The sequence below is a fragment of the Accipiter gentilis genome, chromosome 3 (assembly GCF_929443795.1).
Source record: "Accipiter gentilis chromosome 3, bAccGen1.1, whole genome shotgun sequence".
In the NCBI taxonomy this organism is placed as follows: Eukaryota; Metazoa; Chordata; class Aves; order Accipitriformes; family Accipitridae; genus Astur; species Astur gentilis.
The window spans coordinates 17,389,571-17,415,622 of NC_064882.1; the positions used below are offsets into that span (position 1 = coordinate 17,389,571).

Sequence of the window (26,052 nt, forward strand, 5' to 3'; positions counted from 1 at the left end):
CAAATGGAAAGAGTCACTCTTGGCACTGGCAGACAGACTGCCCGGAGAAATTCAGGAGACTTCAGTTCTTACCAGGAGACAGCCGCTCACACAATGTGCAGCTCCATACAGATGCATGACCTGACTTGTGCTGCATCTTTGGCACTGCCACCCTGGGGCATCCCCGCTGGGAACTTGCCGTCACAAGCGATAAAACTCCTGACACAGCTTGGGAACACACCATGCTCCTTGCTCCACCTTTGGTCCATAAACAGTTTATTGCTTATTTTGCTTATCTATATAGCCTAGTGATGAGAACTGAGCAAAATACTTGCCTTAAACTCACGTGAAGCCCGTCTTTGAGTGGACAAATATTGCAAAAAGTACTGAAAGATTTTCCTTCAGCTCTGCATATGGCCAGTTTACATTTCTAGAATTGAAGTTTTCTGGCAAGGCGTCAGGACAATTGTCAAGGAAAGATAATTTTGAAGTTCTGACTTGTCAGAAATCAAATTTCGTATTTTCAAGGGAATGCTTTGGGCTTCCACAATCATGGAAGTGACACAATGCAATTATATGATCTCTCTGAATTATCTGATCAAGTGCAACAAAGTTACAGCTTGAATAGCAAATACCAACTTTGCTTGCCAAAATGAGGCATTTTCAAAGAACTAATACATTTGGAGAAATCACAGTGCTTATGCAGGCGGTTCCCACAAGCAGAAAAGCAGCGAAATTCATTAGCTGAGTAGTAACTGCTGTACCGTTTAGCACAGCTCTACCAGGCAAAGAGCTGGGTGATTCTCAGTCCAGACCCAATAGCAATTCATGCTGACAAAGGTTCAGCAAATACTGGGAAAAGTCGTTTATGAGGCAGGAAATATCTCACTTTTCTTCTTCCAGTAGGCAGTCTTCCCCAGCACATAGAGACAATTAAGATCTTTAGGTGATTTCTTTGTAATGAGGATGACTTTATGTAGGTGACCTGAGAACAGTTTCACTGGGATTATGCAGAATTTCCTAGGGATTTACAAATAAAGGGGTCCCATTTCATGGACAGGCACATTCAAGAGACTGAAGTTTGCTGAGAGACTTTTCCCTGGAAGATGATCAATGTTGCCACACCTGAGTCTTAAAGACCTGACAGGTCTAATTCCAGGTCCTTTGAAGTATTGCATTCAGCCCAAGTAAAGGCACTCTCTGTAAGAAAAAATTTAATTCCCTGCTGCCTCTGCACATCAACCCAGAATGACAAACTTTTTGTAGGGCACTGCACAGGTGCCCTTTCAGGTATGTCCTCACAATGCTTGCTCAGTGCTAACTGTGACAAATAAGACAAATATAAAATCTTATAAAGTGCCAAATAATAGCCTCAGAACAGAAGCTCCACAAACACAACTTAACTTATCTTGTAATAAACACTTCTGTCTCCCAGCTCATACAGTTAGGACAGAAAGTTAATGAATACAGTTTGAACTTTGTAAAAGCAAGAAGGGCAATATGAAAGTGGGAAAAGGAATTCCAGTCTTTCACAAGGCAGGGCAAGACAAATTGCAGTCAGAAACCTCCCACTTGGGAACTGCAAAACAACATGGATGAATAAACAGGTTGAAGTGTACATATATCAGGATACCAAGCAAGTTATTTGCATCTGATGAGTCCAGTAAGTATCTGTAAGAAAGGATGGACAGGCAGATCTCTCAGGCTGCTTCCAACTCAGCTAGTCAATCTACACCGTATGCAGATTACCTAAATTGCTCCTGGTATGTCTGCATCACCCAGTCGGCACAGTCTCCATTAGAGATTCAGGCATTAGCTCTGAGCTGGCTTGTAAGTCAATACAGCACACAGTGAAATACTAGCTTAGGTCTTGGAAGCAATACAGATGTCTTATTTAGCCTATACTCATTTATTTGCTTGTCTCTGCCTTCCTGAAGCAGCTTCCTCCCTTAATATCTTTTCAAAATAACAACATCCTCTCCCCAAAACAAAACAAAAAGTCCACATGAAACATCTGCAGATAACAAATTAACATACTTTACAGGTTGATGAAGAAATACAGCTCTATTAAGGGAATGGGAGCATCCCTGAACTTTTGTTGCAAATTTGGAACTTTTATTAAGCTTTTGTAAATATATGGTCACTGTACATTCTTAAAGAGTTTGAAGCAAATGGTTTTATAAAACTGCTCAGGATTTTGGTTATATAAATATACTACTAGTTATTTATATTTGCTCTGGTCCATTTCTATATGAAGAGTGGAAGGTATGGCAATGTATTTACTGTTAGACAACTTGTAAACAGCTACATATATTATTTTACTTAGCCTATCTCTGCATTCAATTAATAAACATTTGAAATTATATTAAAGGCAAAATATATAATGGATGGAAGCCACGGTGCTGAAAACAGAAAGGGGTGGCAAAACTGAGCTGCCCAAAGCAATCTAATGCACTCCACTGAACATCTATGCTTGTTGTAAGATGAGTAACGTGGCAAACACTACCTGCAAACTGAAAATTATTATCAAATCCCACCCACATTTGCACCACGAAGCCTGACAGGGAAAACAGTTTTGACTGAGTATTTCTAGCAGGCTACAACAGAAGAATGTCTCACGAATCACAGGCGCAGAAAGAAATGTTCCACTTGAGATGAGACGTGGAACCCTTCACATTTGCTAATCCCCTGTGATTTAAATTGTGCAGCCTGATTTATTCCACCAGAGGTTTATATTTAATGCCTCTAATTAGAAAAATTAATATGTTTTAAAATGCAAGCATTTAACAGTCTTACAAGGGTTTGCCACACCTTCACTTCACTGTTGAGGAACGGGACAAGTTCCCATATCAGTTTGTTTCTGGGTGCAGCACTGCATTTTCAGTTATACTGGATATGAAATCCCTAATAGTGAGATTATAACCTTTGTTTTGCTCTTGTTCACTAGTTTGCTCTAGAGGCAAAAGGTACTGTAACTTCCTAGAGTTGCTTGGCATCATGCACACAGGTAATGCAACACAATAGCAGTCAGTGACATCTCCATCTATGATGTGGCTACGCTCAGTCCTGATTTTCGGAAAAGTTGGGACAGGCAAAAGAGGTGTACAAGACTGCACTGTGGAAACCGAAGGGGAAACCTAGAACTTACAGAATTTCACAGAATGGAACAAAAAATCCAGAAGCTTAAAAAAATATCACATTTTCACAACTATGATTTTGCACCATTGAAAATACTTTGCAGGGGGATGTTTCTGATACACTTTTCTCTCTTGAGCAGAAGAATTTGGTATGGTTTTTGATCCTCTCGGAGTTTTTGTTACTTTCAGATACTCACACTGCCAGTACAAACAGTTCCCTTTATTCCAAAGAAGAAGCAGGCTTTGACCAGGAGTCAACTAACTTCTCTGAGACTTCCAGTTGGAAAAATGAAATAAGTATTACTGACCCAATTAGTTTGCACATCTGGTTTTGTTTTTTTGTTTTTGTTGGGGTGTGGGGTTTTGTTTTCATTTGGGTTGGGTTGGTTGGTTTGTTTTCTGTTCTGTTCGAATAGTGAGAGACTGCTGACTAGTTAACTCTCTATGGTTTCTTTCTCCCACCATTTCCACAGCAAATTCTCATGCTGTCCTTCTGTCATCCTCTCTTGTCACTGGAATATGATCTGATTTCTAGGTGTCTCTCTCCCCTTTCTTCCTTCTTCTACTCTACATTCAAATTGGATCAGAATAAAAGCAGCCCGTTTGTTGACTCCAATTACAATGCAAAAACTGTACGGGATAGACTGAAAGAGGATGATGTGTCTGTCCTGACCCAGAGATGCCACCTTGCAGGGAAAAGTACGCAATAAAGTATCTGTAGCAGCCAGTTCATGTTTCCCTTTTCCCCGTTTTAAAAACACAGATGCCATTAATACCCCTGCTCAGGTGTTTGTCGTGGAGTTCTGTTGAATCACGGAACCGGATTCAAATTCATTTCTGCTTCACCCTGGGATTTCTTTTTTGCAGACTGGCACATCTACCCATTAAGTAACACACGCAAGAAGCAAGACCTCGGAGTCTACAGCAGTGGGCGTCACGTTCAGAGAAGGGACAGAGACGCACATGCTTCGTAAGAGCAGCGTACAACTTGCTACCACTCAGCAGAGGCAGAATTTAAATTCCACACCATTAAAAGCAGGGAGAACAAGCCTTGCGTTTGCACAGGCTGGCAGCAGACCCGTGCGCGCTTACCTCAGACCGCCGTTTGGCTCTTCATCGGAGGAGAAGGTGCCGTTGCAGACGTTGCCAAAGGAGTGGCTGGGCTTCAGTTTGGCTTCCTCGCAATCTGATGCGGGCTCTCTTTTCTTCCTCTTGCCGAAGAGCTTCTTAAAAGGCTGGAATTTGCCTGCTTTTTTCTTGTCTGCGGATTACAAGACAAACAGGCGCAGGGCTGAGGGACGCAGCTGGCGAGCACGCACCACGGCAGCAGGTTCAAAGGAAGAATGAGGTCAAAGAGCAAGTCACCAGCCCGAAGCAGCCTGGCGCTTGCAATGTAAATGCAGGGCTGCAACTTGCTGTTGACACGTCATATTGACAAAGCAAAGGTAAGAGCATTAAAACGTCTGCTCTTGGGTTTAAGGATCTGCTCGGAGGTGTCAGTGCAGCCAAACGTTTGGATGAAGAGAAAGAATAATTTTGCAGAGCCAGAATATAAGACTGAGGCTCGTTTTTAGGCTTTACACCACACTTTTGACCTTTTCACCAAAAGACAAGCACTGCTTTGGTCACCCCACTTCGGCAGGTGCTGGATCCTCTGCCTTGAGTTAAAAACAATTGAGAACAACCAGCTGTGTTTTACTTAAGTAACCTCATAACTAGACAAGTCAATTTACAAATGAGCAAAGAGAACAGAATAAAGTTCTGTTAGTTTGCTGGTAGGTTACTTCAATAAGCATCCAGCTTTATCTCAGCAAAGTCAATACATTTTTCTGACTTTTTTCCCAAGTAACTGAGGACAGAATCTGACCAAGCATTTCTTCCTTGAGATGCTTAAATTTTAAAAGCTCCACCAAAAAAGCACAGCAAAAAGACAAAACAAACATGAAGACAGGAACAAGAAATAAAAAGGTTAACCAGGAAAAAAAAAAAAGTAACTTTTTTTCCACCAAAGACTAAAGAAAATAAAGGCAGCTTCGAACTACTTTCCCCATATCTATTAAAAAGAATTACCAAGAGTTTCTTGTTAACCATTGAAAAGAAAGGGTTAATTTATCAGGGTTTGGATGCACCAAAGAACTTCTCAAACATCGTAACTGCCAAAGAGCTTCCATTTCTTTTCTGCCTCTACTTAATATTTTGCATTGACTCTACTTAAAACAAGCTAGGTTTGTTTTTTTTTAAAAAACTCCAACTTTTAACCTCCTGTCATAATCCAGTTTGTGAAGCATCATAGTGTATTGGTGACAAATATTTTCATAAGCTATTTAAATCCTGGTACATGCTTTTCTCCCAGGCTGCGTGCATATGCACTGCCTCAGCACGCTCTACTCTTCCTATGAGCTGTTGCTCAGCAGAAAGCAGCAGTTTGGTTGCAAAGTACATAGAGGTCCCTGTAGGAACATTTGACTAGGAAATGTGAAAAATGTTCTGTAGTGCAATAGTAGTCTTCAATACCACATCAGGTTTTACACTCCGCTCTGCTATACCTGTGTATGGCAAAGCCACATCTGGGTTACAACCATTTGTAGTTGCTGGAGGCATAACTACAGGGTATTTAGAGAGAGAAAATGTGCCCAAGCACATTGTGATCCATCTACTTCCAGTGACAAGTGCTTTCCAAACCAGCACGGTACCAGCGAGCCAGAGTCAAACCTGGGGGTGGGATCAAACTTACACAAAGACCCAGAAAGCTACTCTTTGTGAATCTATCTGTACTTGATAATGGATGAAATAGGAAACCTAGACTGAAATTACAAAGTCAAAGACACAACAGATAGTAATTCTGCATTTCCTTTACAGATCTGTAAGAAGGTATCATTCTCATTGGGCAGTCAAAGTACACAGCATTTGTGCAACTTCATTAAGACAACAAGGCATCCCAGTAGCAGCATAAAGATAAAAAGCTGAATTATAAGCCTCAAATACAGGCCCATAATTAGAAATTTTTGATCCAGAATCACTGACCCACAACGAGCAGATGAGAAAAACAACAATCACTGAAGCAGCAGTTTTACCAGCGTAGAAGAAAAAAGGGTACAGAACTTCATTCTCCCTGTCCTCTAGCTCTGCTTTCCATAAGCTGACCAACTTACATCTCCAGCCAGACCAATTGCTTGCTGCTCAATTCTGACTTTAGGGAAATATATTCTTATATGAAACCCCTAACAGACAGGCAGGCAGTCATGCAGAAAAAAGAGAGAAATTATTGCTCTAGGCCACAGCTGCCCCAACCCTTCGCATGCTTCAGAGGCTGCCTGCAAAAACTCATAAATCAAATGGTAAAGCATACAGGAAAGAAAGCATCAGTACCAGACACAAGGCTGGATGAAAGAGCTGGTATTCCACAGTTCCCACCTCGCCTGCTTCCTCAGCCTTCTTTGAAAGGGAAGGCTGTATGATGCCATTTCTGCTGCTTAATGTAATTTACTGCATAAGTCAATTCAACTACAGCATTTTTAAAAAAAGGTTCTCACTGTGTCATTCATCCACATTACCCTTGTCCCCTCCTCTTTCGGAGGTCTAAAGATATAACTGTGAATTACCTCATCAACTCTAAATCTACTGTACTGATTCACCAAATATGAATCTAGGTGTTAAACAAGCAAGACAGGTCAACACAGCTTTCATTTCATCAAAATGGGTGAAAGCCAACATGGTTATCTCCAGCCAAGATCTACTTTTCTCCATGTGATTTAACATGTCCCCTAGCTGTTCCCCCGCACCGTACGCCATCATCACAGCTGTCACATTACTACACGTGAATTCTTTAAATTAGGCTTTGTGACTCATTGCAAAACCAATCAGCACCCTTCCCTGCACAGGCTGCACACACTATTCCCCATCTTGCCAGTGCAGAGATAAGGAGCAGCCAGCCCTTCCAGGTTTCTAAGGAGGCAATGCCTGACCGCTAAGGCAAAGTCTATTTATGTAAATTTTTCACAAGATCTTATGGAGGATGATGTGGGATGATATCACCTACAGGGTAAAACGCTTTCTATAACAGTGAAACAAGTACAAAAAGGAATCCAAACATTTGCAATGCAACAGACAACACCCTGCCCAAACGCCTTTCGAGTCTCTAATGCTAGAACTTAAACATGACTCATCCCTCCTGTCTACCTATACTGCTGAAAGAAAAAAAATGGGATAAGAAAGGCTGAAGGCTGGGACATCCAATGCTGTCAGCTTGTGTCAAGGACAATTGCTGAAACAGCCAGGAAACAAGTCTGCTTACACGGGCCATTTGCTTCTCTCCTTAATCACTCGAATGGGAATCCTACAGATCCAGCCCCAGGAGAACATGGGAAATCAGCAATTAAACCTTCTTTCCTGTCTGTTTGACAAGCCTCTCTTGTTCAAATCACTGTAAATAGCTAACAGTAAATCAGTTTTGAATCACAGAAAAACACGAGGTGTGAAGGCGACGGATAAATAAGGTTGGTTATGCTAGCTAGAATAACACAGCACATATGGTAAACGCTCCCTTCTCAGCTTATTCCAGAAGAGTAGCAGAGCAGATTAGAATAATCTTTAACCTGTCATATAATTTGTCAGCTGCCTAAAGACATGCAGTGCCTAACACAGAGCCAGTTAAAGTGGAGAGCATTGGCATCATGAACGCAGCACATAGTCCATCCACTCCCAACAACAGAGGGGAGACTGGTAGGAGCAGCTACTCCTCTTGCACTCTCTTTCACTCTAGGGTGCTCTCCGTGAAAGATGAAGGCCAGTGCAATGGGCTTTATAGCCTGTAAATCAGGCACAACCTTTGGACTCCAGCTGACAAAGTCTTAGCAATGCAGCTGCTGACAAATCCCCATAAGATACCTTGTAGTTAAACTGTTCAAATGTCACCCAAATCCATTGGGATTCCTAGGATGTGAAGCCTTTCAAAAACTGCACAGAGCCCTCAACAGAAGCATAGGTCAAATAAAGACTTAACTACAACTCTTACAGAGGGAAGAGATTTAAACGATTGGAAAGAGAGCCAGTGATGTATCCCAAACAACAGGCACAATGCAGGGGTGATGGGACACCACTGGATGGGACAGAGGAGATGTCAACGCCACTGGCAACACCTAAAAAATAATTTTCAAGAAAAGCAAGCTTCACATGAGAAACAGAAAGTCTCACATAATCAGAGAACATAGCAAGGTGTTGGCTCCTTACAGCTTTTCCTCCTTGCTGTGGTGCTGAGGGAGCTCACAGTAGCGTGGGTGAGAAAACCTGCGGGGAGAGACCTCTCCGAGCAGAGCTGACCAAGCAAATGCATCAACCGGTGGGTAGAAAGATGATCATTGAGGGGAAAAATAAGTAAAAGCAGAATTTATAGTGACTTTATAAAGTTGAAGTTATCGTGGCCAAGATTTTTCAAACCTCAGTTTTGCAATGGGATTTGTGGAGATTTTACAGACATTTGTTCATTATGTGAAATGCAGCACCTGTCTGTAATACCTGTCTATAGTATGAGATACTGCACAGGAGCTGTCTCCAAAATAACGTGTTCCTTGTTAGCAAATTTAATGGCCATAAAATATGGTGCAATAGGCTAGATTAATGAATATATGAATTATTAAATTGAATAGGAATGTCTATAAAGAATTTAGAGAATAGAAATCCACACGCATACCGCATTAAGAACTGCACGGCAGGGAGAGGGCAGGTGGGTTAGTGGGCTGCGGGCACAATACAGCAGCCAAGGTGAAAAAGGGAACTAAAAAATACTGTGAAGAGGGCAAGTTGACTGACATCTCTAATCACATCTCTACAGCAGAAAAAGGCTGTTACGAAGTACACTGCCAGTATCAGTAATAAAAAACCCCACCTTGATTTTAAGCTAATGGTATGCTTATTCATGCTCTTTTTAAAATAACTCTGGATAGCCACTACACTGCCCTGTTGAGCCCTGGGCCAGCCATGCGTCTGCACAATCTTCTTTGCTGTTCAGTTCCCCACCCAAAAAGCCGCCCTGCCCCCCCCCCCCCCCCCCGCCCGGTCTACTCTCATAGGGCACAAACCTTCCCCGTGCAAAACGGCAACGGCATCGGCACTTGCCTGCAGCTTTCCCACCCACTCCACGTCTCAGTACATCCATTTCTGTGAGTCCCCAGAGCTGCTGGTTATTACTGATACATTTGCGTGCAGAGCTGGGAGCAGCGCTCTGTGGAAAGACATCCCCACTCCTGCAGGAAAGGGAAACAAAGTGTTTGGGAGCAAGGAGGAGGAGGGCAGGCTCTGCTCTGCTTAGCCATGTTCCCATGTTTTAAAATGGGTGTGAGCTCCTGTACCTACTGTAGTTCACAGGGCAAGTTGGATTCCGGACATATTGTGCCTCTGTGACCTGCCCTCAGTCCATTGCCCTCTCTTCCATAGGTAGCTAAAAAGAAAGCTGGGGCTGATAAACGGACACAGTCCAGATATACAAGGCACACACAAACACGAAAGAGCCCGAGGAAACATTTAAGATAACACAAAGGGAATAAAGATTGACATAAAAAAAGACTGATGCTCAGAGTCAGTAACGTCACTTCCCGGCAATGAGTTCAACTATGTGAGACGTTAGCACATAACACAGTATGCAGTAGTCCCATGCCGACAGGGATAAAATGAGATAATATGATCAGAGATTAAATCAATACCTGAGAAACATTAAATGAAAACAAGATCGAGAGGGATCAAAGGTGACAAATTGGTGCAGCCACAACAGTCTCATGGAACACCTAGGCAAAGCAAAGGAAAAATATCGTGCTAATGCTTGCCTGTTTTTCAAGAGTATCAAGTGATCTTATAAGAGATACTATTTCTTGCAAACCTTGTCCCACAGAGAAGATCAGGTATTCTTGGATTACCTGATATAAACTAGTAATACTACCTAAAGTATCCATAACACAGCAAGAACCAATCTTACTTTCTGGATCCAGAAATGTCTGTTTTCCCTTGCCACCTGCAGAAGCAAAAACATTTCTATAAACAGCCCATTTTATGATTTTTCTTCCTCCCAAACACTGTATCTTCCAAGGAAAGCACATGTAGCTGAGATTGTCAGCTGTTAGTAAACACGTATGAATCAGCATAATAGAGTCTATTAATGTTCAAACGCCATATAATATACTTTATCATCCACAGCAAGGAAAGAGCTATTTCAACACTTCTCTTGACACAATGAGGAAATAACAGGGAAAGCAAAATCTTATTTTACTCACTTCAAGGCAAAAGGATTTAACCTCTGCTGCATGAGGATTGGCACAGTGGTCTTTAGCGGCAAGGAAGAGATATTAATGGAGAGGAGGAGTAAAGAGCAGTTTTAAAGCATTCAAGTGACATTAAACAGAAGAACCAGAGCCAAGTAAATACTGCTCCTATATCCACTTCTTCAGTCTCATTTACTCCAGCAAGAGTCTCACCTCCCTTCCTTCTTAAGCTCCTGTTTTCCTCTCTTTTTCTCACCTATAAATTAAAGCCTTCCCAGCCAGTCTTTGTATTTCTGTGCCTGGTACTTTTAGTGAGTAATCACAATGAGTGGTCCTAGAGGTCAGAAAGCCTCATGTTCCTCCTCACCCAACCCTTTGTTTCAACACCGGCATCCTGCCTCCCTAATCCATCCCACTGCCAGCCCTGGGCAGCACCTTTGGGATGGGGAAGACACCGGTCTCTAAAAAACACAGCCAAACCTAAAGCAGGGAGGTCACTTTGGGAACGTGTGGGATAGCCTGGGGATAGGGGGGACTCTCGGCAGGGAAGGCAGTACAAGAAAGTTGGTACAAACCTCAGCAGCAAACCTTACTGCAGCCAGGGAGTTTCCTCCTTCTTTCCCAGCTGCCGGGGGTGGGGGGGGGAGCCCCATAGAAAGGTTACACAGTGACTAGTCAGGGGGTTTAAAACAACTTGGGATATGCATCTTGAGCACAGTGAGAGCAGCTACTGGAGCTCATACATATCAGGACATTTGCAAAAGGGTTAAGTAAACGTGATCGATCTTACTGAGATGCTGGGCTGCATTGCAGAACATATGGGATAAGATAAATCCTGCTTATAATAGCTCTGGGCTCAGTGATGCATGTGAGACTTTTAGAAAGGAAGAGACTGCAATAGCTTCTGATTCACCAACAAAACATTCATCCATTATGTAACAGAAGGGAGAAAGTTTTATTTTACCAGGGCAAGACTTATTAACTCAAGTTATTCACGATGGAAGACCCTTTTGGTATGCCGCGTTTTTTCTGAGGTTTCCAGATCCGCATTAAACACTTGAAGGTCAATGCAGTGAAGAAATGTTGGCTCATTATTTCCTTCTCAGAGGAAAAAAATTGTAAAATATGGGATTCCCTCAGCAGATTCATTTCCTACACGAGACAATCCAATGCAATTGAAAGCATTTAAAACCTGAACTACTGGCCAAGCTGCAGATGGAAGGATAAACCTCCCAAAGGCAAAGCGACTTGCCTGAGGCCCGGCTGCAGAGCGGTCCGAAGTCCAAGGAATACAACCCGAACCGGCCAAACACCTCCCCGCTGCCCCTCCCCGGAGGCTGCAGGTCATTTGTACCTCCTCAAGGCTGGCACAAGCTGCTGACAGATGAGGATCCCACATTCAAATCACTAATACTACGGTCATTCTTGCAGGGCATTGTGTTACACAAACTGCTTTTTCTGCCCCTCCAGCCCCTAAAACAAGTCCTGTATTACAGGACAGGTCAACACTTTTGGATCATACCACTTCCCAGTGTTTCACCAGTGAGCGAAGGAGCATTTCATTTCATCCTCACAGAAACTACTGGCTTACCATAGAAAACGTTAATTTTCACAAAGGGAGCATGAAACTCATAGACCAAACCTCTTCTGCGATAAGGCACAAGCACTAACGGCATGCACTGGCATCCGTCGATAAGGCGAAGTTGAGAACTATCCTGAACTCAGAGGAGAGTCAGAGTGCCATGCCAGGGAGACGGGATGGCTGGAGGACTGGGATAACAGAAATGAGGGGCAGTGTTGGAAGTATTATGTACAAAGTCATTTGTTTAGGGCATATTGCTGAGACATTCTTCTAATAACTTGGCCTCGATCAGCTAGAAATGGGCAAGAAGACAGACCTGACCACACCAGCCGATCGCAGGATAATTATAAGCCAGCACTGCGGTGCAGCTTCAAAAAAGGAAATGTTATCCTATGGAAAGGGCGTGGAACTGATAGGGGTTACTACCTGAGCAAGGGGGTGGAGAGCCAACTGGCTAATAAATCACTAGGTGCTAATAAATCAAGGCTGAAAGCAAGCAGGTACTTCCAATATATTTTGGATTGGGATTTGTCATTTTTTCCTTCTTTTATAAAGAAAAGGATGAATTAATACATTGCTGAGGCGTTTTGACACAAAACACGTTCTTTTCTGAATGTCACGTAAGGACGATCTTATTGGATAAAAATTTCTTGTCACGGTGCAAAATCAGATAGAGTATTTCTGCTTTTGCTGCCTAACACAAACTGAAACCAGTAAAGACATACTATGACATACAGCAGCTGCAAGCACCAAAACTAGCAATTTACAGAGCACTTTCAAAGCAGTGTCACTACTCAGAACAGTACTAACCAATTAATGAAGAAAAACAGCAGATAAAAATGTGGTTTTTTGATTGACTGTGACTGGCAAACATCAAAGAATGGCTTCAAGGGGTTTTTTTCGTTTTTGCACAGTTTCAGTTTAATATACTTTTACAATGACAAACATATATGTGAATTTTTACCCTTACAATTCAGATGAACTGATAAAATATTTTAAATAGGTCAGAGAAAATGAAGAGTCAAATTTTCATTTTATGAACTTACTTAATCCCCCACTCATAAGGGATGTCTGAGTGTTAGGGTTTTCTTCCTGGAAACTATCAATATACCTGTTGAGTTACAGCAGCTCTGTGGATCACGAGGAAAATTACCACATATGTTCTATGAAGTAAAAATACATTTAAAAAAAGTTCATGCATAGTTCCACACGTAACTCTAACGGGGAGGTAGGGGGTGGGGGGAACGACACACACAACACGACACAACAATTACTTTATGCTTGCGTGTTGTCTTTCAAAGTTCTGAGAATTATAAAGTGATATAGAAAAGCCAAGAGTAAAGGGGCTTTTCCAAGCAAATTACCAACTGCTGCAGTGGAACCATTATTTTAATAAATTTCTTCATTAAATTTGATAAAGGTAAAACTGAACAGGAGGCAATAAATCCATCTCCCCTCCCTAAATTTAGGGACTTGAAGTCTTAGAACCATCTCTAAATTTTGCACTGAGTCACAAAAAACCCCATACTTGAGTGACCTGGAAGCCAAGTCAAATCTGAACTCAGGCTGAATGTGTCTAAAACAACTAAAACACTTGTGACCATCTCTGATTTCACAGAATTAAAATCATGCTGCTGTGGTTTACAGCTGGGTAGCAAAGTAAAGAAAATAAACTATCTCTTCTTAAGAAAAGAGTTGTGTGAACCATGGCATTGAGAAATTCTCCAGGCATTCTAGCAAAAAAGCAAAGACCAAAGTGAATGCTTGCATGGTGAAAGCCACAGCGAAGAGAAGTAGGGAGCTGGGAAGGTTTCTGTTTTGTTTAGGTTTTTTTCCCCTGAAGAAAGCCAAACCTCAACCACCGTATCCTGTTGGGCAAGGTGGTCAGAAGGAATCGTGGCACTCATTTCCCAGACTGGCGTATCACCAAAACATCATGGGAAATAACATTAGTCAGCGGCACAGGGGGTGAAGAACCTGCTCTGTGTTCCCCTTCAAAGCCTGGAAACGCCGTGCTCCTGCAAGGAGCCGCCTCTTCTGGACCTCTGCAGAGCCAGGGCAGGAGAGGACACCTTCACCTCCTCGCTCCTCCTCCTCCACCTTTCTGCTGCACGCTCTCCTTTCCCAAGCACTCCTCCAGGCTCACTTACTCCTTCTGATAAACAAATCCTCTTTGCACAAATTGACATTAATTGAGGCCAGATTAAGACTCAGGACAGCTGGCCTGAGTCTGTGAGTCTGCCTATATATCCAACATCTGTTTTTTCACTGTCTGAGCAGCCTTCACTATGTACACTGGCCCAGATTATGCCCCTCCTCAGAAACAGCAGGCACTACACCGAGACAGTCTCTATTCTGTTCAGGGACAAGATTTGCCTCCTGGGCATGCAAGCAGGAAACTCAGCCACAGATCCTCAGAATATCAAAATATGCCAGACCTGGGTAGGTCTTCGCTGCAAGTCAGAAAGGCTTTTCCTCTGCTTGTGCACAGCTCCTCCTGCTCCTCTGCATCTTGAGCATCACAGCCTCACCGCCGTGCTGTGCAGAGAACGGTACCGTACTGCGCTTTTACCTCCCCTGCTGACACGCTGTTATTCCGGTCCGCAGTGGATCTATCTCCCTTCTGAGTGCCAAGGATAGATGGCCATTTCCACCTTTTTCCAAAATTGCCAATTTTTGTAACACAGACTTAAGGATGAAATTGGTATCTCCGTATTGACTTGAACACTATCAAGAGAAAAGCTCCATCCAAGCTGGCACTTAACCAACACTGTTGCCAGCAAGTTCCGTAACAAGACTTTTAGCGGTTAAAGAGACCATTAAGATAAAAACGCAAAACTGATCATGAGTATTAATCACTAGTTATACTAGTATCATATTTCAAACTTCAAAGCATTTTACAAGCCTAAACTAGTCTCTCCTTATTCATCACCTGTCCCTACATGGCAAGCAGGCAACAGGCAAATCTCAAACAACTTTTTCACACACCAGAGTCAAAGACAGGACAGAGAACTCACAGCTGCTTTTCCACATCCACACTGGAGCCCTCAGCCTGGGTTGCCTTCACCACCCAGGCCAAGCACTGACACAAGATGTGCATTAAGACATTTTTATTATGGGACGAGGCCTGTATGTCTTCAGGTTGAAGTTCTGGCAACTTTCTCAAACACTATATCTGCTTAAAATTGACCCAACTCCTCATCTTGTCATCAACATGATAAAATATACAGAATGACACTATTTCCCTGTTGCTATTTATTAAGAAAGAAAGAAAAAGTCAGAACACACACCAAAATTAATACAATTTGTATATTTTCAGTGGAGTTCTTGCTATTTGGAAGCAACTGAAGACTTGAGGCACTCATGGTTTGCCTTTGTTTTCCAGAAGTAAAACAGAGAAACAGGACATCACTTGAAACACTTACTGACTGGAAAACTCAGAGAAATCTGATGAAATTTTACAGCTTAGACTTCCCTATAAATAGCTAAGAAATAAAAACCTCTTGAATATTTTTCTTCTGTTCTTTGCAAAACTAACAATATTCACTTCATAAAATACTTCAATAGATGTATTTTGTCACCCAATTTATTTGGCTAACACTGAGCATATTTATTAACATAAAACACTAATAAGCAGAAGTAGTGTTATTTTAAATGTCAACCAAGTAAGATACCTGCATGAACCCTACAAATAGAAATACAAGAAAGGGTTCCTTATAAGATCTGTACCATAAAAACGGAAAAATCCAAGCTACTACTGCGATGCTAAGTGAAATCTGCCCCTATCCATTCTATTTTATGATGAGAGAAGAAAATTAATTACTCATGAAGAGGCAAATTTAAAGAGAAGAGAAGCAGCCATAAAGAGATGGCACTCAAGAATTTATAAAACTAAACATTTTAAAAATATCTAAAATAATTCAAATATAAAAAGGCCTTTGCACAAATGAACAACTCTTTCTATCCCTGAACTAGGACAACCAGAAATTTCCTTTTAAAGCATCTTTGTTCACACTGCCTAAAGGAAAGAAAAGAAAAAAAAAAAAAAAGATTTCCTATTTTCACGCTGTTTCAGTTCCAGGCAAGGATTTTCCAGGCCAGGGTGTGACCGATCGCACTAATCACACACCATCTCACTGTGCTGAGATTACAAAGCATTATTGCCACTAAACTGGTGAAATACATCAAATTTAGCCACACAAGTTGGACACGATTAAACTTCACTGAGAAAGGAGATGGAGCTCTCTCCAACATCGCCTGCCCACACTGGCACTTATTTATCATTTATTATCTCCCAGATAGAAACAGAATGGAGGGGACCCAGGTGGCCAGGCAAAGCACAAGATTTCCTGCGCTAGTGAGGATGGTTAAACATAACTACCACCAAGGGAAATTAATGTATTGTAGATTCTAGGATATGACATCAACGTGGACCCTAGAATGAGAAATATTCAAGCGTGCAGTTTCTAAGCCTTGGAAGGACATTGGGAGCGCAGTTTGTGCCTGTCGTACTCTGAAGGGCTAGAGCAGCCATAAAAGCCCGGGGGACCAGGCAAGCGCAACGTCTCCTGATGCAGCATCGTTCCAGAAAAAGTCGCTTGTACGGGGTGCCTTCTGGCAGACCAGGTACCCTCCAGCTGTTCCAGTACAGTGACAAGAGCAAGCAAGAAACAGAAATTCTGCTCCCAGTACTGATCAATGCCAGGGTCTGACTGTCAAGCACAGATGGAAGCAGGAGTCCATTTCAGTAGCTCTGAACACTTGTTTCCCACGTGCTGAAGCGCATTTTGGATCCCTGCAAGCAGCTTGGTACAGGAACTGGTACCCTGCCTGTCCAGCTACGGGAAGTTCACAATGAGATTCAGGGGAAGCCCATGCTGACCACACGGCATTTAGCTCCCTTCCCTAACTGCTTCTCTGAGACACCGTAGGCCTCCTGCCACCCTGCATAAAACACACTTTCACCTGATACCTCTGGTCCACTTGTAAAACTCAAGGCTCAAGAACAATCACTGTAAAAGAAACTGCAAGGAGCAAATGTGGGAAAAGGGTGGGGGCAGAGGAGAGAGGCGAGTACTCATCTAGTTCTAACCTTTTTTACTTGCCTCGTACCTATTCTTAATTCATCTAGGCTACAAGCGTTCAGTAGCTGAAACAGTATTTTTCTGGTTCTGCAAAGCACCACCCAGAGTTACAGCAGCACATGCAAGTCTGAAAGAATTGTAACAGTACACAAATAATAAGCTGAAAGAACAGTTTATGAAAATAATCAGTTTCCGTTATGTGACCAACTAGCCTCAGGAGATGCCCACATCTCTCTCCTTGATGCATTTTAAGCTGAGATACTGCAAAGCATCTCAAAGCAAATCCAGGTTGTGCTTCTTGAAGCCTTCCTCACACGACTGTTTCCGAGAGATTTTTCAAGAGCGAGTGTGGAAACAACAGTAGTTGTTGCTTTACGTTGCGGGCAGTCTTTTAATCGTGGCATACAGAAAGGGAAAACTAACATTCACAGCCAAAAGTCCTATGTGAAGAGAATAGTTATTCCAGTGCTCTGTGTTAGCCCTCTGTCAGACCCCCATACCAGGTTTCCTACTGCATTTTCAGAAAAATCCTGTTGCTCTAAATGACTGTGCTAATCTTGATACTTCTTTAAACAGCAGAGCTAAAGCCCAAAAGCCATATGCGCAGTAACACCCACCCAGGACAGTCAGAGGAAAGAACCATTTAATTTAGGTATATGAAATGACAGAACTGTCAGTTATACGAAGGTAACTTTGCACAATGTAGAAGTTAAGCTTAGACTTCTCCCACTCCTTCGTCCCCTCTTCTTCACTTTTTAAGACTGAGTCTTACATATTACATGGAAGAAAGAAAAACACCCCTCATCAGTTGCGGGGCAGGAATACATTGCAATGCCAACGCAGAGCAACATTTTCTCCAGGTTGTTTCCACAAGAGGGTATGTCTCAATTGCAAGAGAAACACCACTCCCTCCTTTTCCTTTTCCTGCTTTTCTGCTGTAAGTTATCTGGAGCCAAACCATAAAATGCACAACCGCACTGCATCAAAACAAAATAGGAGACTCTCCACAACTTCTGGTTTTAAGCCTGGCTTGATTTATCAGGTATGTCTCTACCTGATGGTAGAGAGATGACATATATGCCAGGATATAGATTGTTCATGATTTGTTTGCAGAAAATATTACTCTGAGCAAATGCAATTTATCTGTTTCAGTCACAGTTAATGCTACATATATCTGTTCTCTGGCTGGCTGACTCGCGCAAATAGGTTTAAGTATTTCAGACTGTAAACTGAAAATTAACTAATGACAACTAACCTGCTGTACTGCCAGAGAATTCACTGTTTTATTAATATTCCAACAAATGCTAAATGAAGGTAAGCGTAGACACTTACGTTTCTCTACATGAAATTTATCATGTACTTGCATATTGCAGATCACTGACAAATCTAGGAGAAAAAAAAAACCTGGAAAAAATACATACAGCTACCTGGCACTATATAACCATATTCATTAATTGGAGGGCAGCTGCTACTTACTTCAAAGGTGCCAGTTTGGAAACGACAGTCAAACATTTGACTAAAAGGTGTTCAAATACATGTATTTGACTTTGGTAAACAGACTCCTATAAGGGCATCACCCACATTGTATCCTAAAGCTCCAGTAATGGTAAGGCAATGCAGATAGCATCTGGATAACCACTTAAACAACAGCAAAAAAAGAGTGCAGTGAGATTTCACTACTTTGTAGCAAAAATTATTTGAACAGCTTTTAAAAATACAATACTATTTTTACTAAGTTCTTCCAAAAGCAGAGGGAAGTATTTTTCCCAGTTTTACTCAAGTACTATAGTACTGTGCTGTACTGCCAGAGAATTCACTGTTTTATTAACATTCCAACAAATGCTAAATGAAGGTAAGCTGAAACAGGTTATCTACCTGAAACTGTTCCTCTTCAAGATGCCTTGTCAATGTGTACATCCATGCAACTGGTACCTAACTGCAAGTCTTGCTGGCTGGCAAGTGTTTCAGCATGGCAACACTTATATGGCAGCCCACTGCTGCATGGACACCACATGCACTGCACATCGCTATAAAGAAGGCCAAAAACCTTTAACCAAAGGATCCGAAATTTAACCAGCACCAAGGAAGAGGGCAGAAAGGATGGCTGTGAAAACGCATGCAAGACCTCACATCTCAGAGAAGGGTAAGAAGTAGGCAAAACACATTACTTCCTTGTAACTTCAAATGTTCATTTACTTACACCGTCTGCCACATAAACTGCCCATCAAAGAGTCTTCAGAAGCCCCAGTGAAACAAACTCTCGCAAAAGACAGCATCACCCTTTGCAGCCGCAGTGGAAACACAGTGCTTACTCACAGCATGACAGGAACCCAAGCAGCAGCTCTGGAAACCTCAGTCCTGGGTAATTTATGCAGTCATCACCAGCATTACTTGGCCTCTAGCAGAAGCAGCCCAAATTGAAGGGGGAAGGGGGTTTATTTTGCTTTGGTTTGTTTGGGTTTTTTGTTTTGTTTTTTTTTTTTTTTTTACTGGAAACATCTTAATTTTTGTTCCAAGATCCACAGTGGGGGAAAGCAAAGTGAATATAAGTGCCTCAAGGTGCTGATGGGCAAGGGCACAGCCACCGAGGCAGCCTTGTGGGACTCTGCTCTCTTCTGCTGGAAGAGGCTCCATACCAGAGCTAGTAACTTTTGAGTCTGACCTCACTGTGAATAGCTGTGCTTCTCTGCTCTGCCCTGCCCTGCTGGACCATGCCATCAGACTGGTAAGGTTTGCTTTGCTCATACCTGTTCTTCAGGATACCCCAAGCACCCTTCTGCAGAGTCAGCCTCTTATTATCCTCCAGCACCTGAGTAGTCAGCTGGGGCAAACACAGAGCAGCTGGTCATCCCTGCTTTAGGCTATATTGTGAAATGGGACAAGTGCTCTGCTCTATAGGCTAAAGAGGACATTTAGGGAAACAGCATTCCAGAATAAGAATTAAATGTAGTCTGCCAAGGGAGAAGAAGAACATGAAGAGATTACATCTTTGGAGTACGGCGACAAGATTCTAATCTCACTATTTAATAAGAAACCCGTAAACTAGAGGACAGAAGTCTTCCAACTATACTGGGTTGAGATCTCTAATTAGTTCATGAAGCACTTTACTGAAGTATAATTTTATATGTGTAGCAAAGCAAAAGGTACTGATTAATTGCAACTCATTAAGTGTAAGTTGTTTAGTAATTAGGAAAAATAAATGCAGGCATGGCAAGGTTGGTGCAGACAAGAATTCCACCTAGCTGAGTGTCTCATTTCCAATAGCAGCCAGTCTGCTCAAGCAGCAGAGGAGTAATTTGAAATTCAGTCCTGACCCATGGGACAGGCAGCCAGACCACACATTCCAACTTTCTTTAAAGAAATCTTATAAAACAAAGATAATGAATGCCTTCGCTACAAATGACCGGGTTAGACAGTTAGTGGCTGTCTCCACCCATGAGCTATTAAAACTTCACATTCCATGTATAAAAGGCTTTGCTATCCTATCGAGAGTACTTGTGGATGTGTATATCACCTGTGTTCATGTTACCATTTTTTAGCGTTGTGCTAATATTTATGCAGAAGTAAGGTAAGTCATACCTATCTCTTACATAAATTGTACACTTAAGGAATCAGAAACAAACAAATATCTCAAGGAAGGTATTACCAACAAGATTTTAATAGCATAATATTTTCAAAATTTGTTTTTACCCATTTTGGGAGAGAAAGTTTGCTGTGGGTGAGAAGTTCAGAAACCATTGCACATACTAGGATTCTTAGAAAAGGGACTGAAAACAAAGGCAAAACAAAGCCCTAGCACAGAAGCATGTTCTGTGAACAAGACCACCAAGGCATGCAAAATTGTTATCACTCACCTCAGCTAACTGGCTGGCAAACTGTAGATATTCTCTACCTTTCTACTTTTAATCCTATCCATGAAACACAAGTACCCTCAGAGAAACCAAATATATTTTAGCCACTCCTTTTTCTATTAAAGGAGGTAGTGGCCATGGACACAGGTTTCCTAGAACAGCAACTTTCAGAGAAGACTCACATGACATTGAATCACACTTGTTTCCCACAGCTGGTTGCCAGGGATTTTAAGTCTTCACAGTAGTACTATACAGTGATCAACCACAAACCCCAGTATAAGACAAGACAGTGATGCACCATTTTATTTGGTGGTAATTGTAGAGCAAATGGTTTTCTACAAAAGCAGGCACCAAATTCTGGGAAAGTCTGGGTCTGGAATTTGCAGCTCAGTTATGACTTAACTAATAATAGCTAACACAAGTGTCAAAGCCACATGAAAAGCACAGCTTCCTTCCCACAATGCCACTGGTGAAGTTGCCTACAAAAAGAAAACTAAAAAAGTCTGAAAACTTCACAAAAGTAAATTCTTTTCTTTGTCCTGAATAGACACGCTGTACTCCCACTCCTTCACAAAGGAAGTTAAGAGCTTCTTTATATTTCAAGCCTACTCTGTTTTCTTCAACAAAATACAAATGAAAGGGCCGTGTGAATTATTAACAGATGACAACAGAGAGCTAGCCAGGTATTTCAAACACTTGTGTCTCTTCTTCCTACATGAATTCCTCAATAGTGCACGCAAAGTAAGTCTTCTTACACTTCCATTCTTTAAATCCATAATTAGAGCCAATTAAATAATTTGTTGAGAAGTAAAGGCTTTTTTACAGTCCTTCCTCTCCTTCTTTTCCCCGAGAGCACATTTGACTTGACCGACAGTGACAGAGAGACTCCACACCTTGTTCTGAAGGGCAGTTAGTGAATCAAGTGAGAGCCTTTTCCCCTCTTAATACCTTTTCAGTAGCGCAAGCTCATGCGGAACACCATGCAGTCCAGTTGAAACAGAGATACTATTTACTTCTGAACTGGAATAGACATATAATCAGGAAGCCTAAAAACAGACTAAAGCTTTTGCCATGTTAAGATGTTAACCACCATCTCATGTTGAAAGCAAGTCCTGTTTATTATGAACACTTTCACCAACCCCTCCTCCCCCATCCCCATTCCCCCCCAAAACCACACCAACAAAGAGGTGAACAGAAGGACACCACATGAACCCAGCGCCACTGCTTGATAGCATGCTTGGTATTTACACATAGGGACAAGCTTAATACTGCTTCAGTCCATTTGCATCATTTAACTCAAATTCTGAATTTGTCAAATAATCTCTGCAAATCCAATGCAAGAAATAAAAATGAAATAAGTTAGCATCAGTGCAACTGAGAGATAATATTTGACAACTAACATAGGAAAACCTATTGAAATTAGAACTACAGTAGTAAGTTTTAAAAATAGCAAACTTTTTGACAACTTTGAAAAATAATCCAGATGATCCTAAACGAGCATATACTTTTCTATTTACTTCAAAATTTAAATCCATAAATTCTATACTGTCATCTCTTAAAAGGACCGTTTCAAAAGGTACAGCAAAGCACAGCATCTGATGTAACACAAACTGGGGGAGATGAGTTTCCCACAGTGCTGCAGATAGCTCCCAGTGATGCCACAGGGAATTACCTACAAAAACATAAACCACAATAACCTCTTTGGTTTGGATTTGACTCGGCTTTACACATAACGCTGTTTATTATGAGTGCCATAAAAATGGACAAAAGCAGCACATACATTAGCAGCAGCTCCTGCTTAAAAACAATAAGCACAGCACATTCCCCCCTCAGCCAGCTCCCCACTGACAGTATTCCAGACTAAGCCACAAAAACTCAACAGTGAGCTTTCAAATGACAGGACATCATGTGCTCCATAATCTACAGAATCAGTCAAATACTTACAAGGTTTCTTAAACAAATTGATCATGCCTACAATTTCAGACGAAGTCAGAGAAACTCCAGACTTGATCTTCTCTGAGGAAGAAACAAAAGCCATGAAATCACCAAAGAGAAGGATTTGTTTGGCTTTTTTTGTTGTTGTTTTTAAGAGAACTCTGAAGGACATACTGTAACATGATAGGAAGCTTGTAGGAACAGCCTCAAAAATCAAGCTAGGCGTGTATTTCAGCACTCCGTTTTTATTTAGCACTCCCCCTGTGGAAAATGCCAAGGGAGATTTTTAACTAGCAAGAGCCAAGGTGATTTCAGATTGATAGCTAAGACCTCCTGACTGATCTTTCATGCGATATTAATTTGGTACATTGGTTTATGTAACTGCTTTTTGCTCAGTATTCCCCAGCTACAAAGCCGAAAATAGCTTACCTTTTCCACAAGGGCAATAAGGTATACCTGGAATACTAGGCAACTCTTTGTAGGTGCTATGAATAACAGCAGCGGTTTTTAAAAAGTCAGAAAAATCCTGTCATTATATTATCATCCATGTTTTTACCTTTACAAGAACAGTTTAATGTCAATAACTACCATGAAATCTGGAGGCTGCATTTTCCAAGAAAAATTGTGCCAGGCACTAATATTTTCTGAAGCATCCTATAGTACCATGAAATGGAGACAAGCATTAAGCAGTCTGTATTATCGTCATAAAAGAAGCAACAATGATGCAAATCCCTCTTAGAAAGCAATAATGTTTTTAATATAAAACCTAAAAAAGACTTCATTATGCAGTCCTCAGTCAACACAGGCTGAGCCAAAGCCTACTACAGTACTTCCCTGTGCTCTGAATAAAACTTCCCATGGCTCCAGTAGCTCCTTTCGCAGAGGTGCCAGTCTTCCACGAATGGATCTTTGCAGCCAGGATTTAAGGGAAAATATACCCAGTACAGCTAGGCTCCCAGATCATAGTTTGGCATACAAATATGTGGTCTAATTTTCAAGTCTCCCAGGAACCAGGTAGCTTACAGTGCAATAAAATCCTCTACAGGAAATTCATGTTTTAATGCTGTCTTTTCAATTCCTGCACTGTGTTTGTTCAAAATCATATCTTAGAAGTTTGACCCAAAGTCCAGCAACAAGTGGCTAAGTTTAGGCCTTCATATCCCAAAGGTGTTTAGACCAAAAAGTGCTTCTCATAAGACTCAAGATCTAGAGAAAGACTGTACTTTCTTAATGTGAAACCAAAGAAGTTTATGGTTATCATCTGGTTTAAACAGAGGTCCTTAGCACTTGCATATCAATCACAGAGACTTTTGAAATCAGTAAGTTAAAGCCTTTAGAGAAGAAAACTTTAATTAATCAATTGTACATAGTGCATTCAATAATATCTGATTTCTTAAATCTCCCTCTGTCAAGTCAATTAAAACCACAGTTTATTTGAGAAACATTGAAGAATTGCAGGCTGCTTAGCGGCCTCATTTTCCTAAGCACTGGAAATACAGACATACAGAATCATTTCCCCAAAACATAAGCAAATGGGATCGAACTGAAAATGACAGAATGATAAAATAAAAAGCTTGAGAGTAATAGCCTCCTGTCGCTCTCTCCTCTGAGGTATCTTACACTGATTTCTTTGGTAGATACATCAAGACTTATGTGTAATTACGACTTTAGCAACTTCTTTCTTTAGGGACACATTTTATTTCATTAATGAAACATTCTCAGGAGCCAAGAGAATGACTTTCACCCAATTTCATTTTTAATTAAAAAGAGAAAAAAAAAAATAAAAAATGGAAGAATAGAAAGATGAAACTACTCTGGTCTGACAAAATGCGTAGCTTTTTGACCCATCTGAAAGTGCTGCTTCCTCCACTCCAGCAGCTCACAGACCAAGATTCCCTGCAGCAAATAACTCACTTCACCCAGCTCCCTCAAGCCTTCCTCCCACAGCACTACACTAGATCTAGCACCCCTCCTAATAGCCAGCAAGCCGGGATTAATTCAGACCATGAGAGTTTACAATAGGGCTCAGGACCATCAGAAAGGCTGCACAGCTACCCAAGCAAGCACTCTGCAGATCACAGCTGTGGTCACTCCCCTGGGCACATTCTGCAGCTGTTCAAGTCCTTTGCAGTTTTATCACTTCAAACCTCATGATGGAGATTCACCTTGGAGACCAACAGATGAACATTACAACACTGAAAAGCATTCGTGTCAAGAGGTAACTCTTAGAGGGACTACCTAATCTAGCATCAAAGTTGGAGATGCATGAATGACCCAGAAACAATCTCCTACCCAAGGACAATTAGCAGTGTTTAATCACCACACAAGGTTATCAGAGGACTTTTTGTAACAGCAGCTGAGGAACAGCATCACTGGGACAACAGGCATGAAGACAACTAGTGGACAATCCTGTGATGAAGAGGTAGAAACCACTCCCTATAACTTCCTAATACCAGCTTTATCTCAGTCACACCCAAACTGCCTGCCACCAGTGCCACAGCCTTCCACTGTTTAAGCAGGGATGAAAATTGAAACACAAGCTTTTCTTACATGTCAAAACATTAAGTGAAAGAGGATTAAAAGGTGAAGTGACAAAACTAAATGTGCAAAGTTTAAAAAGAAAAATAAAGGTTTTGACTTACATGAAAGTAGGTTTTGATAGCTGAAGAGTGTAATGCAGTAGACATTTAAAAGGCTCTAGTTATTCCCCAGACAACTCCAGTTCATGTAAAATCAAAAAAATATTTAGGCACATGGGGTGTTTTGCTTTTACATTTTCTTCAGCAGAGTAATTAAATAATTCACATCACTGAATTGGCAGCGATGCCATCTGCTGATGCCAAACTAAAATTTTTGCCCCCTCTTGCCAGCTTAGCTGACTTCATATTTCATCTTGACCTATTTTGGATGAGACAGGAAATCGAGACAGTGGGATTACTAAAACCTTGTCATGTAATTGTACATATTGGAGGCTATTGTAGATATTGGAGCACTAGACTCCAATAATTTAACTCAGGAAACATGCTTGGTCAGAAAACTTACCTGCTGGTTAAAAAACCCACAGATTACCAACTCACGCAAGTGCTCCAGGCTACAGGCAACCAGTGGAGAATATTGAAGCTAGTAAGAGAAATCAAGTAAAAGAGCGTGGCAGACAATGAACCAGGCAAAAACTGCTTCACTGGAAGCCAGGAAGTTTCTGAAGGGTGGTTAATGATACAAAAGATGAGATGC

At 41.5% G+C, this 26,052-nt stretch overlaps 1 protein-coding gene across 5 annotated transcripts in view; it reads right to left on the reverse strand.

Moving 5' to 3' along the window:
• The window catches only part of CRACD (capping protein inhibiting regulator of actin dynamics), a 140,231-nt gene that overhangs the window by 40,845 nt on the left and 73,334 nt on the right, over nt 1-26,052 (reverse strand). For 3 of the 5 annotated variants that reach the window (XM_049794157.1, XM_049794148.1, XM_049794163.1), the window contains exon 3: nt 4,209-4,377. Coding sequence is in view for 2 of the 5 variants with exons in the window: in XM_049794139.1 (XP_049650096.1) it covers nt 4,209-4,377; nt 22,828-22,852 (194 nt within the window). In the remaining 3 variants the exon portion in view is untranslated. Of the gene's footprint in view, nt 1-4,208; nt 4,378-22,827; nt 22,896-26,052 lie in introns of those variants that run through there. The other 2 variants (XM_049794139.1, XM_049794132.1) reach the window with 1 other exon arrangement.